General features: G+C 38.0%; 1 protein-coding gene across 4 annotated transcripts; it reads left to right on the forward strand.

Moving 5' to 3' along the window:
* The first annotated feature begins 336 nt into the window (after positions 1 to 336).
* On the forward strand, positions 337 to 9,505 carry LOC7470926 (uncharacterized). 4 transcript variants are annotated; one of them, XM_024581174.2, is made up of 20 exons: positions 337 to 747; positions 933 to 1,021; positions 1,167 to 1,276; positions 1,373 to 1,427; positions 2,277 to 2,365; positions 2,652 to 2,718; positions 2,802 to 2,864; positions 3,073 to 3,243; positions 3,390 to 3,483; positions 3,567 to 3,646; positions 3,756 to 3,831; positions 4,177 to 4,220; positions 4,905 to 4,972; positions 5,724 to 5,809; positions 5,898 to 6,055; positions 6,137 to 7,472; positions 7,583 to 7,866; positions 8,286 to 8,483; positions 8,569 to 8,725; positions 9,011 to 9,505. In XM_024581174.2, exons 1-20 carry the CDS (start codon positions 636 to 638, stop codon positions 9,307 to 9,309), a joined length of 3,636 nt encoding a protein of 1,211 aa, XP_024436942.1. In that variant the 5' UTR covers positions 337 to 635; the 3' UTR covers positions 9,310 to 9,505. The 4 variants fall into 4 exon arrangements, with proteins under 4 accessions (XP_024436942.1, XP_052301592.1, XP_052301594.1 ...); XM_052445632.1 differs by lacking the exons at positions 337 to 747; positions 2,277 to 2,365; XM_052445634.1 differs by lacking the exons at positions 337 to 747; positions 933 to 1,021 and having other exon boundaries at positions 1,219 to 1,276; positions 2,215 to 2,365.
* The last annotated feature ends 339 nt before the right edge of the window (positions 9,506 to 9,844 follow it).

Consider the following 9,844-nt stretch of genomic DNA (forward strand, 5'->3'; position numbering starts at 1 on the left):
TTTTAATTTTGGTGAATTATATGGAAATAAAAATGAAAATAGCAACAATTAATAAATTTTCGAAATTTAGGTGTCTAAAATAATTATTTTCCTTTACAAATTGATATATATTAATAATAAAAGGAATAATAAAAAATTAATCCACCAGCGCATGTAAATTACTGCAACTAGGCGATATCTTTATTTCAAAATCCAGCCTTGACCCCCTGTCTTAGTTCTTACACAAAAACGGTTACTTTTCCCAAACACGAAGACACACCGACAAATCCACCTCTGACGCCTAACGCCAGACCCTCCCTGACACACCCCCGCGATCCGATGCGCTTTCCTTGCCACCTCATAGCTCCCCGCACGTGCCGCACCTCCCCGCACGTGCCAACCAATATTCCCTCGCACGTGCCAGTTGCCACACCCCACCCTCGCCTTCACTCTTCCACAGATTCCTCCAAAGCTACAGTAAGCCGAAGGAACCAATAAATCGATTGATCAGCAGAATCCCTCCCTCAGCTTCACATTTCTTTTTGGTTCGATTTCTCAAAAATCGCTTCTCCTTCATGTTAATCTGACTCTTAGATCTAAATCCTTCATTTCGTAGTTGACGCCTCCACCACCATCATCAGCAGAAGCGTCAATCAATGGAGTCGATACTGGCACGTGCGTTAGAGTACACGCTCAAGTACTGGCTCAAATCTTTCTCTAGAGATCAGTTTAAGCTTCATGGAAGGACCGTACAACTTTCTAATTTAGGTAACTTCTTAATCGTCATTAATTCTGGGAAGTTTAGTGTTTTTTTTTTTTAGAGAGCAATCGCTAGCTGTTATGCTTCCATTTTTTTAGCAAGATTAAATCTGGAATTACAAGTTTTTAGTCTGGTGAAGACTTCAAGAGATAAATTTTTGAATTTGATTTTTTTTTTAATTTCATTTGGTTAGAATTAAATGGAGACGCTTTGCACGCGAGTATGGGATTGCCGCCGGCGCTGAATGTAACAAAGGCGAAAGTAGGCAAATTCGAGATAATTGTAAGTAATTTTTCTTACTTGTTAATCTAATTAAATTTTGTGATTATTTTTTGATTAGCAGTTAATCTTAGTGGTTAAAAGAATTGAAAATGTTAATTTCTATGGGCTTAACTACATTTTGCTCCCCCTCTCTTTTTTTTCTCAGCTTCCGTATGTAAGTAATGTACAAGTAGAACCGATTGTAATCCAGATTGATAAGCTGGATTTGGTTTTAGAGGAGAATAGTGAATCAGATGCAAGCAGCGGTCCGAACAGGTAGTGTGATTTTTCTGTGCGTTTAATTTATGAAGTGATGGTTATGCTGTTGGTTCGAAGTTAAAGATTGCTTTCATTTGCTTTTCAATTTTGCAGTGCGCATTCGTCTAGCAGTTCTAGCAAAGGTAGCGGATATGGATTTGCTGATAAGGTTAGGCAACATCTTGGGTTGAATTGCATTTTATTCGACCACGGCCTGTATTTTGGAAATCTAATTTTTCTCAAAGCCCCAGTTAGCCCTTAATTTTTTATATGAAAAGCCTGTTAATGGTTAGTATGTAGTGAAATTGAATAAGGATGTGCAAAAGAGTCTTTGTGGTGTGAAGGAGTGAGAGGAGATATATTGTGGAAACTAATCTCTTAAATACAAGACTGTTTTGAAGCTGAAACTTTTCTTGGGTGAATTCAACCATGAAATAACCTAGTAAGGCAGCTAATGAACAAGATATGTTTAAATCATGCCAAAGAAAGGGGTATGAAGAAAGTGCGTTGGTATATACTAATTCCTTAACTTCAAACCAGTGTTTCCTGTATCAGAGCGTGCACACACAGACAGTCTTTCCTTCCAGTAAAAAAATGTTTTATGTGTAGTTAAATGAAGAATTAGTAAAAAAGGAGCAATACCAACTTCCTTGATAAACATGGACTTTTGAAGTATATTGTAGTGACTGACTCAAATTCCGACATGTAAAAGAACATATTGGATTGATCTAGCTGCCTTCAATTATTTTGAACCTGACAATTAACGAATTCAGTTTTAATTTGACATGACCAGTACAAGTCATTTATCTCTTGCTCTGCCAATACTTTCTGAGTTGTATGCACACACGTAATTTGTATTGCTATGAACCATATTTCAGAATCTATGTCTATGAGTTTGGGTGAAAGTGGTTATGCACCATGACAACCCCACAATTTTTCATCTATTTGTATTGTAGTTAATTCCTCGCAAAAGCCGTGTAGAAATTTGGATTCAACAGTTTACTTTTATCATTACCAGATCGCGGATGGAATGACCATCCAGGTTTCCACTGTTAATCTTCTACTTGAAACACGTGGGGGTGCTCAACATGGGGGAGGGGCTACTTGGTAAGTTGTTGGCTTCTACCACTTTATACAGACATTTGGGAATTAACTTTTCTGTTTGTGTACATGTACTGCTTTTCTCTTTGTTCATAACTGCTGTAAGCCTTACACCGTATTTAATGTAAAATACTAGCTGTTTATTGATGTTTACATAGGGATCAGAGTTTTTGTTTGAATTAACCTTAGCAGAACTCTTGATAATTTACTGAAACCTAAAATGATACAGTATGTTGTTCCTTTTGTTTAAAAAGCTTTGATGGATACTTATCTATATCTTGTCCATCTCCAGGGCTTCACCACTGGCATCAATTACTATACGCAACCTTTTATTATATACAACAAATGAAAACTGGCAGGTAATTTTGCCTTAGCCTCTTAGCTTCAAACTTTGACCACTTTCTTTAGTTGCACCCTTATTGTGGTTTGGCATAAATTACAGGTAGTAAATTTAAAGGAAGCACGCGACTTCTCCAATAACAAAAAGTTCATATATGTATTCAAGGTAATATACAAGCTTTTGACAATACAGAGATGCACATCATTTTGTTATTGTGTATCTCAAGGGCTTTTCTACTGTTTGTGTCGGGGCAGGGTCCGTAACGTGCCTTATTTACTTATATAGTGTGGGAGGTAGGACCGTAGGAGATATGTGTGTCTTCTGCTTGCTGTATACGAAGCATCTGATCAATGATGAATTCTTTCCTTGATAGAAACTTGAATGGGAATCTTTGTCTATTGATCTCCTGCCTCATCCTGATATGTTCGCCGATGCCAGTTTAGCATGTGCTCAGGAGGGAGCCTCCCGGAGAGATGATGATGGTGCAAAGCGAGTTTTCTTTGGCGGAGAACGTTTTCTGGAAGGAATATCTGGAGAGGCCTATGTAATGTGAATCATAAGTTTTTAAGTAACTTTTTATGAGTTCTTTTCTCTAGATAGTAGGGCATTGTTATTGAGCATTTTCCAGTTTCATCTGTGCTTGTGCAGTGACTGGTCGAATATATTTCCTAACTTCTTAATTTTTACCAGATCACAATGCAGAGAACTGAACAAAACAGTCCACTCGGGCTTGAGGTTCAATTACACATTCCAGAAGCCATCTGTCCTGCATTGAGTGAACCAGGTATATTTAAATGTTTACCACCCATCCATTTCTTATATACGGAATAAATGCTTCAAGTTGGTTACATAGTACTGTGTGAGCAGGACTACGTGCTCTTCTCCGCTTCATGACAGGGTTATATGTTTGTCTTAATAGAGGAGATGTGGATCTACAGTCTCAGCAGGTTTTTAGTTGTCCCTTTTTTAACTCCATTCCCTAGCATTTTAAAGGTTAACATAACATAGATGAGTTAAAACTAAGTGTGCTTTATTTTCCTCTCTGAATCCCTGCAGCGATCTACAGAAGCAGCAGGGCGTTCTCTTGTCTCAATTGTTGTGGACCACATATTTCTCTGCATCAAAGATGCTGGTTTGTGTTTTCTTTTCTTTTTTGCTAGTGTTAATATTTAGTTGTGTTCTTCTATAAAAAATCAAATAGCAAATTTTTACATTTTGTTCTTAAAATATGTCTGAATTGTGAATTTGATTTTCTTTTGCATTGTCTAGGTACAATACATGACATTCTTTTTCTTAAGTAAAGTAGCGTATCTTATGGGTACTTATCTTTTAGCCTTGCATCCACATGTGGGCTCCATTTGTGGCCCAGAGTATGTGTAGAGGAGGGGATATGTAGCCAGAAATACAAGATAGTTCTCTTTCTTAGCTTGTGTTTTCCACCACTAGAAATTTGCTAATGTTTCTAGTTTACTTGCAGAGTTCCAGCTTGAACTTTTGATGCAATCTCTTCTGTTTTCTCGGGTATTATCTCATTCCTTTTAAAAAGTGAACTTTGAAAGAACATGTTGTTCTTTTGTTGGTCCCATTTTCTTGTGAGTATTCATCTATCATGTAGGAACGTAAAACTGTGAGTATACTTAAGAATAACTTAGTTGCAGAGTTCCATGCATATGGTTTTACTCCAATCATAAGTAGTGTTAGGATAGAACTGAGTTAGATATTCAGCCTTTTAGAACTGAGTATTATCTATTTTGCTTCTCAAATAACCTAAGAATAACTTATATCTGATTTTGCATGAGAATGTGATTTTTAACTCTCAAAACTATCAAATATGATATAGCTGGAAATAAGGTGAGCTGTATGAAATAGTTGCTAATATTTTATTTTGAAAGACACTATTCTTTTGAAATTTTGTCTTAAAAGGCAAGAACTTTAAATAAGACTGCTGTGACATGGACTGGAGCTATTCTATTTGACAAGTAATAGTGAGTTCTAATGATATTATTCTATTTGGCATTACCTATTTTAGAAGCTACGAGTCTTAGATTCTTGAGCATTTTGTGTTCTCTTTGCTTCCATGTATTTCTGTTACAAATTGCATGTTGACATGATTTAGCATTCTGAGATCTCATGCTGGGATGGATTTTCCATGCATGGTGACATGATTTAGCATTCTGAGATCTCATAATGGGATTGATTTTCCAGGCCACAGTTTCTGATGGAAAAATTGCCAGTAATCTGACTAAGGTTATGCTTGGTGGAATGTTCTTGAGGTAAAGTTCATACTCTTCTTTGTCATAGTTTGACACCGGTAAATATCTCGTTAATTCTCATTCAAATAATCTGTTCTTGCTTTGAATAGCACACTGGTCTGGCCTTTTATTTTGTTGTATGCTGTTGCTCGAAGTATTAGCATTTATGCCAGTGGCATTCCTTTTTTGTGTTTCACTACACATAACAGCATACACATATCATACAAAAAAATCTTACAAAATAGAGATGTGTCATCTCACCTGTACTTGTGATGTCATTTTGGATTAATATCCTGTATAAAAATTGTTTTTATAGACTTTCTCCTTTTCAATTTGACTAGTCAGAGAGTAGTTTCTGTATGATTGGCCATCTTTACATTATGATGCAGTGGTGGAATGGATCACACCCTGACCAAGTTGGGATTGAATCTTGGTTTAGTCAATGTGATTATCATGGGTTGTTGTTAACAGCCAAGATCTGTACACAAATATATGAATTCTCACACTTGATAGGACCTATGAAAATATTGTTACTGACAAGTAATAATCTGATGTGGGATGCCATGAGATTCAGATTTATAGTTGTTGAAGAATGGCCGGTGCAACCAGTTTTTATTTCCTCATGCCCTTTTTCTTTTTTCTAAATTCTTTTGCATGATTAATTTTAGATTAGATAAAAAGATGGCCTTCTTTGGGCAACAGGGACTTGATTTTGGGTTGATTTTATCATTCGTAACTGAGATTTAATGACTTGTAAATTGCTGGAATGTAGGGATACCTTCTCACGTCCTCCTTGCACTTTAGTGCAACCTTCCATGCAGGCCATCACAGAAAATGATGGGCAGATTCCTGACTTTGGTACTATTCAATCAAATGAATGCATTTCTAGTTAGGATTGAAGATAAAGTAATTAAAGTTGATCTTGCCTATTCAATTGTCTTCACAGCAAAGAATTTTTGCCCTCCTATTTATCCTCTGGGAGACCACCAGTGGCAGACAAATGTTGGTATTCCTTTGATATGTCTCCACTCTCTTCAGCTCAAGCCCTCTCCAGTCCCACCATGTTTTGCTTCGCAAACAGTTATTGCTTGCCAGCCTCTTATGGTATGCATTGATAATCTCAGTTGTTGATGTTTTTCTTCCTTTTATACTCTCTTCTAATAATTGTTTCTCTATTTTGCTTAGATTCACCTTCAGGAAGAATCGTGTTTGAGAATAACTTCCTTCTTAGCTGATGGCATTGCTGTCAATCCTGGGGATATTTTACCTGATTTTTCAGTAAATTCTGTGGTATTTGTTCTCAAGGAATTAGATGTTATTGTTCCGTTGGATGTGAGTCAATCACACAATCCAGCTGACAATGGGAACTATACTGTCCACAATGCCTTTGCTGGAGCAAGGCTTCATATTGAAAATTTGTTCTTCTCAGAGTCGCCAAAACTAAAACTCAGGCTACTGAACCTTGAGAAAGATCCTGCTTGCTTTTGTCTTTGGGATGGTCAACCAATTGATGCTAGCCAGAAGAAATGGACTACTGGAGCATCGCATCTTACTCTATCTCTGGAAACATCTTCCAGCTTAAATGGGACGCTGAATTTGAATGGGATGAACTCTGGCATATGGAGATGTGTTGAGCTACAAGATGCTTCTGTGGAGGTTGCCATGATATCAGCTGATGGGGGTCCATTAACAAATGTTCCTCCCCCCGGTGGTACTGTCAGAGTTGGCGTTGCTTGTCAACAATATTTTTCCAACACTTCTGTTGAGCAGTTATTCTTCGTCCTTGATCTTTATGCATACCTTGGCAGAGTTAGTGAAACGATTGCCTCAGTTGGTAAGAATAGGAGACAGAAGATAAATAGGAATGAATCTTCAGGTGTTAGGCTAATGGATAAGGTTCCCTGTGACACTGCAGTAAGCTTAGCAGTGAAGGAACTACGACTTCGATTTTTAGAGTCTTCCGCCTCAGATATTGAGGGAATGCCTCTGGTTCAATTTATTGGGGAAGATCTTTTCATAAAAGTTGCTCATAGAACCCTCGGCGGTGCCATTGCCATTTCATCCTCTATATGCTGGCAGAGTGTTGAGGTGGACTGTGTAGAGACTGAGGGAAGCTTGACATATGAAAATGGCACACAAACAAGTTCTGTTGAAAATGGATGTCTTGTAGCTGCAAATAAATATCCTGAACTAAGAGCTGTGTTTTGGGTGCATAATGGACACAAATATCAAGCAAACGGTATTACTCGCACAATCCCATTTCTAGACACAAGCATGGTGCATGTGATTCCATTAAGCGAATTGGATCGAGAGTGCCACAGTTTAAGTGTTTCTGCCTGTATATCTGGTGTTCGCCTGGGTGGAGGAATGAACTATGCTGAAGCTCTTCTCCATCGGTTTGGAGTATTGGGGCCTGATGGTGGTCCAGGTGAGGGGCTTTCTAAAGGATTAGAAAATTTATCGACTGGGCCACTGTCTAAACTTTTTAAAGGGTCGCCTCTTATTGATAATCTAAAAGAAGGTATGTCACAACATTTATAATTGTTTGGTCATTACCATGCAGTACTGCTTAGGTTCTGTTCCAGTTTCTACTTTGTTTGCTTCTATCTTATCTCTTCATCTATTCTGCAGATGCAAGTCCAGTAGATGGAAAAGATGGAGTCTTACACCTAGGAATACCTGATGACGTGGATGTGTGCATAGAATTCAAAGACTGGTTATTTGCTCTTGAAGGTGCACAGGAGATGACAGATAGGTGGTGGTTTTACAATCATGAAGATGTGGGGAGAGAAGAGAGGTGTTGGCACACATCTTTCCAAAGTTTGCTGGTAAAAGCTAAAAGTGGTCCGAAGAAAGAGCGAAATGGAAAAGGAAAACCAAATGGAAAACTGAAATATCCTGTGGAATTAGTTACGGTAAGGAACTCCCCCCCCCCCCCCCCCCCTCTTGTATCTAATGAGGGTTATCCCCGCATGCTATTGCCTAGACACATATCTGCTGTCATGTAGCTTCATTTTTAGTGGGTCTCTTTTAGAGGATTTATAAGATTTTGGTTAGCGACACTTGGTCCCCAGCTGGGAATAGTAATTTACTTTTGGCTATTTTGTAAATTTAGGCTTTGCTTAAATGCAGTGCTGCTCGAGTCCTAGGTTAAAAAAGCATGTAGGATTGAGGGTTGAGACTCAGATTAAGAAGCGGATGATGTGTCTTATGCTTTGTATGGTTCTTAGATATCTGGGGCTGATTAGGCAGTATGTGTGGATTGGTTTTCAGTTTATGTGGATCTTATTTCTCTACCTTGGTATTTTTGAACACGGTGGGATGGTGCTTGTAGGTTGGGGTGGAAGGCTTGCAGACATTGAAACCACAGGGACAAAAGGGTGTGTCTATGCCTGCAAATGGGATAAAGGAAGTTGTGGAGACATCTGGAGGAGTAAATCTTGAAGTTTGTATGGTGGCATTGGAGGAAAACATTGATGATGAGATGGCCAATTGGGCCGTGGAAAACTTGAAATTTTCTGTCAAGCAACCGGTAATGAAATAGAAACTTTTCTAATATTTGATCAGCGGCTCTTACCATAAATGAAACATGACATTTCATACTTCATTCCTTGTAGATTGAGGCTGTTGTGACCAAAGATGAGCTCCAGCACCTTGCTTTGTTGTGCAAGTCTGAAGTTGATGCGATGGGTCGGATAGCTGCTGGTGTCCTGAAGCTACTCAAGCTTGAAGGGTCAATTGGCCAGGCAGCCATAGACCAACTTAGCAACCTTGGTACAGTTTGATTGTTTTTAACGAACTTGTCAATGCTGCCACACACTTTTTTTATAGTACTGTCCGATAATAAACTGTGTACCTGAAACAGGTAATGTGTGTAGCCTTGCATCATTTTTTTTTCAATCACAACCTAATTGCCCCTATCCTTTTTCATTGAGTTCCACTAGAGGAATTTATGATTAAACTTCCTTGAGTTGAACTTCTCTTCTGTTTGTGGCTTAGATATTTGCTTATTTCATCTTTTTGTGAGGCTTGGAATTTATCAATTTATTATGCTTGCAGGAAGTGAGGGCTTCGACAAGATTTTCACCCCGGACAAGTTCAGAAAGGGTACTAGTCCTGCCAGTACCTCTTTCTCTCCATCACCACATATTATTAATGAAAGCCCCCGAACAACCGTGGAATCAACAGTAGCTTCACTCGAGGAAGCAGTTTTGGACTCACAGGCCAAATTGGCTGCCCTTTTTACTGATTTATCTAGTTCAGAATCCTCCACACAACATCTTGCTGATATTAAACAACTCGGCCGGAAGCTTGAAAGCATGCAGAGCTTGGTGATGCAATTACGGACCAAAATTTAAACCATCATCTATTAGTATAGCGATTCTTTCATGTATATATTATAGGTATAGATGCATGGTGAGTATTGCAACGAGGCAAAATGGAAAAAAATTTCATTTGTTGTAAAAAATTTTGTATCCTAATAGGTGAAAGTTACCATATAAGTTATGGTTTCAAAGTTTAAATAAACATGTTTTGTGCTTCACTTCACAATCATTTCTGGTGGGTTTTTCTGCCATGACAAGTTTATATCTTGACATCATAACCCTACTGGTTTGGAGAACTGATAGGAAACATTTAGCCGGTTTTTAGAATCGACTCCTGCCGGAAATCTGGAGTGCTCAAAGTGATAAATGTTATTATTTAGGGTTTGTTTTAGAAATTTAAGGTTATAGTTTAGTGTCGAGATATTGTTTATGATTTGGGTTAAGGATATTCTTTAGGGTTTGTATTTGAGGTTAGTTTGTGGTTAAAGTTAAGGTTAATTTGAGGTTTGATTTTTTTGGATAAAGTTGTCGTTTCCAATTATAACTTTAACAATCCAATTATATTTGT

This window comes from Populus trichocarpa, chromosome 11 (assembly GCF_000002775.5).
Source record: "Populus trichocarpa isolate Nisqually-1 chromosome 11, P.trichocarpa_v4.1, whole genome shotgun sequence".
Lineage (NCBI taxonomy): Eukaryota > Viridiplantae > Streptophyta > Magnoliopsida > Malpighiales > Salicaceae > Populus > Populus trichocarpa.

Coding starts and splice junctions, on each gene's coding strand:
- LOC7470926 (XM_024581174.2), top strand. CDS start 636: ATGGAGTCGATACTGGCACGTGCGTTAGAGTACACGCTCAAGTACTGG. Junction 1,428..2,276: donor GATATGGATTTGCTGATAAG/GTTAGGCAACAT, acceptor TATCATTACCAG/ATCGCGGATGGAATGACCAT. Junction 7,473..7,582: donor TATTGATAATCTAAAAGAAG/GTATGTCACAAC, acceptor TCTATTCTGCAG/ATGCAAGTCCAGTAGATGGA.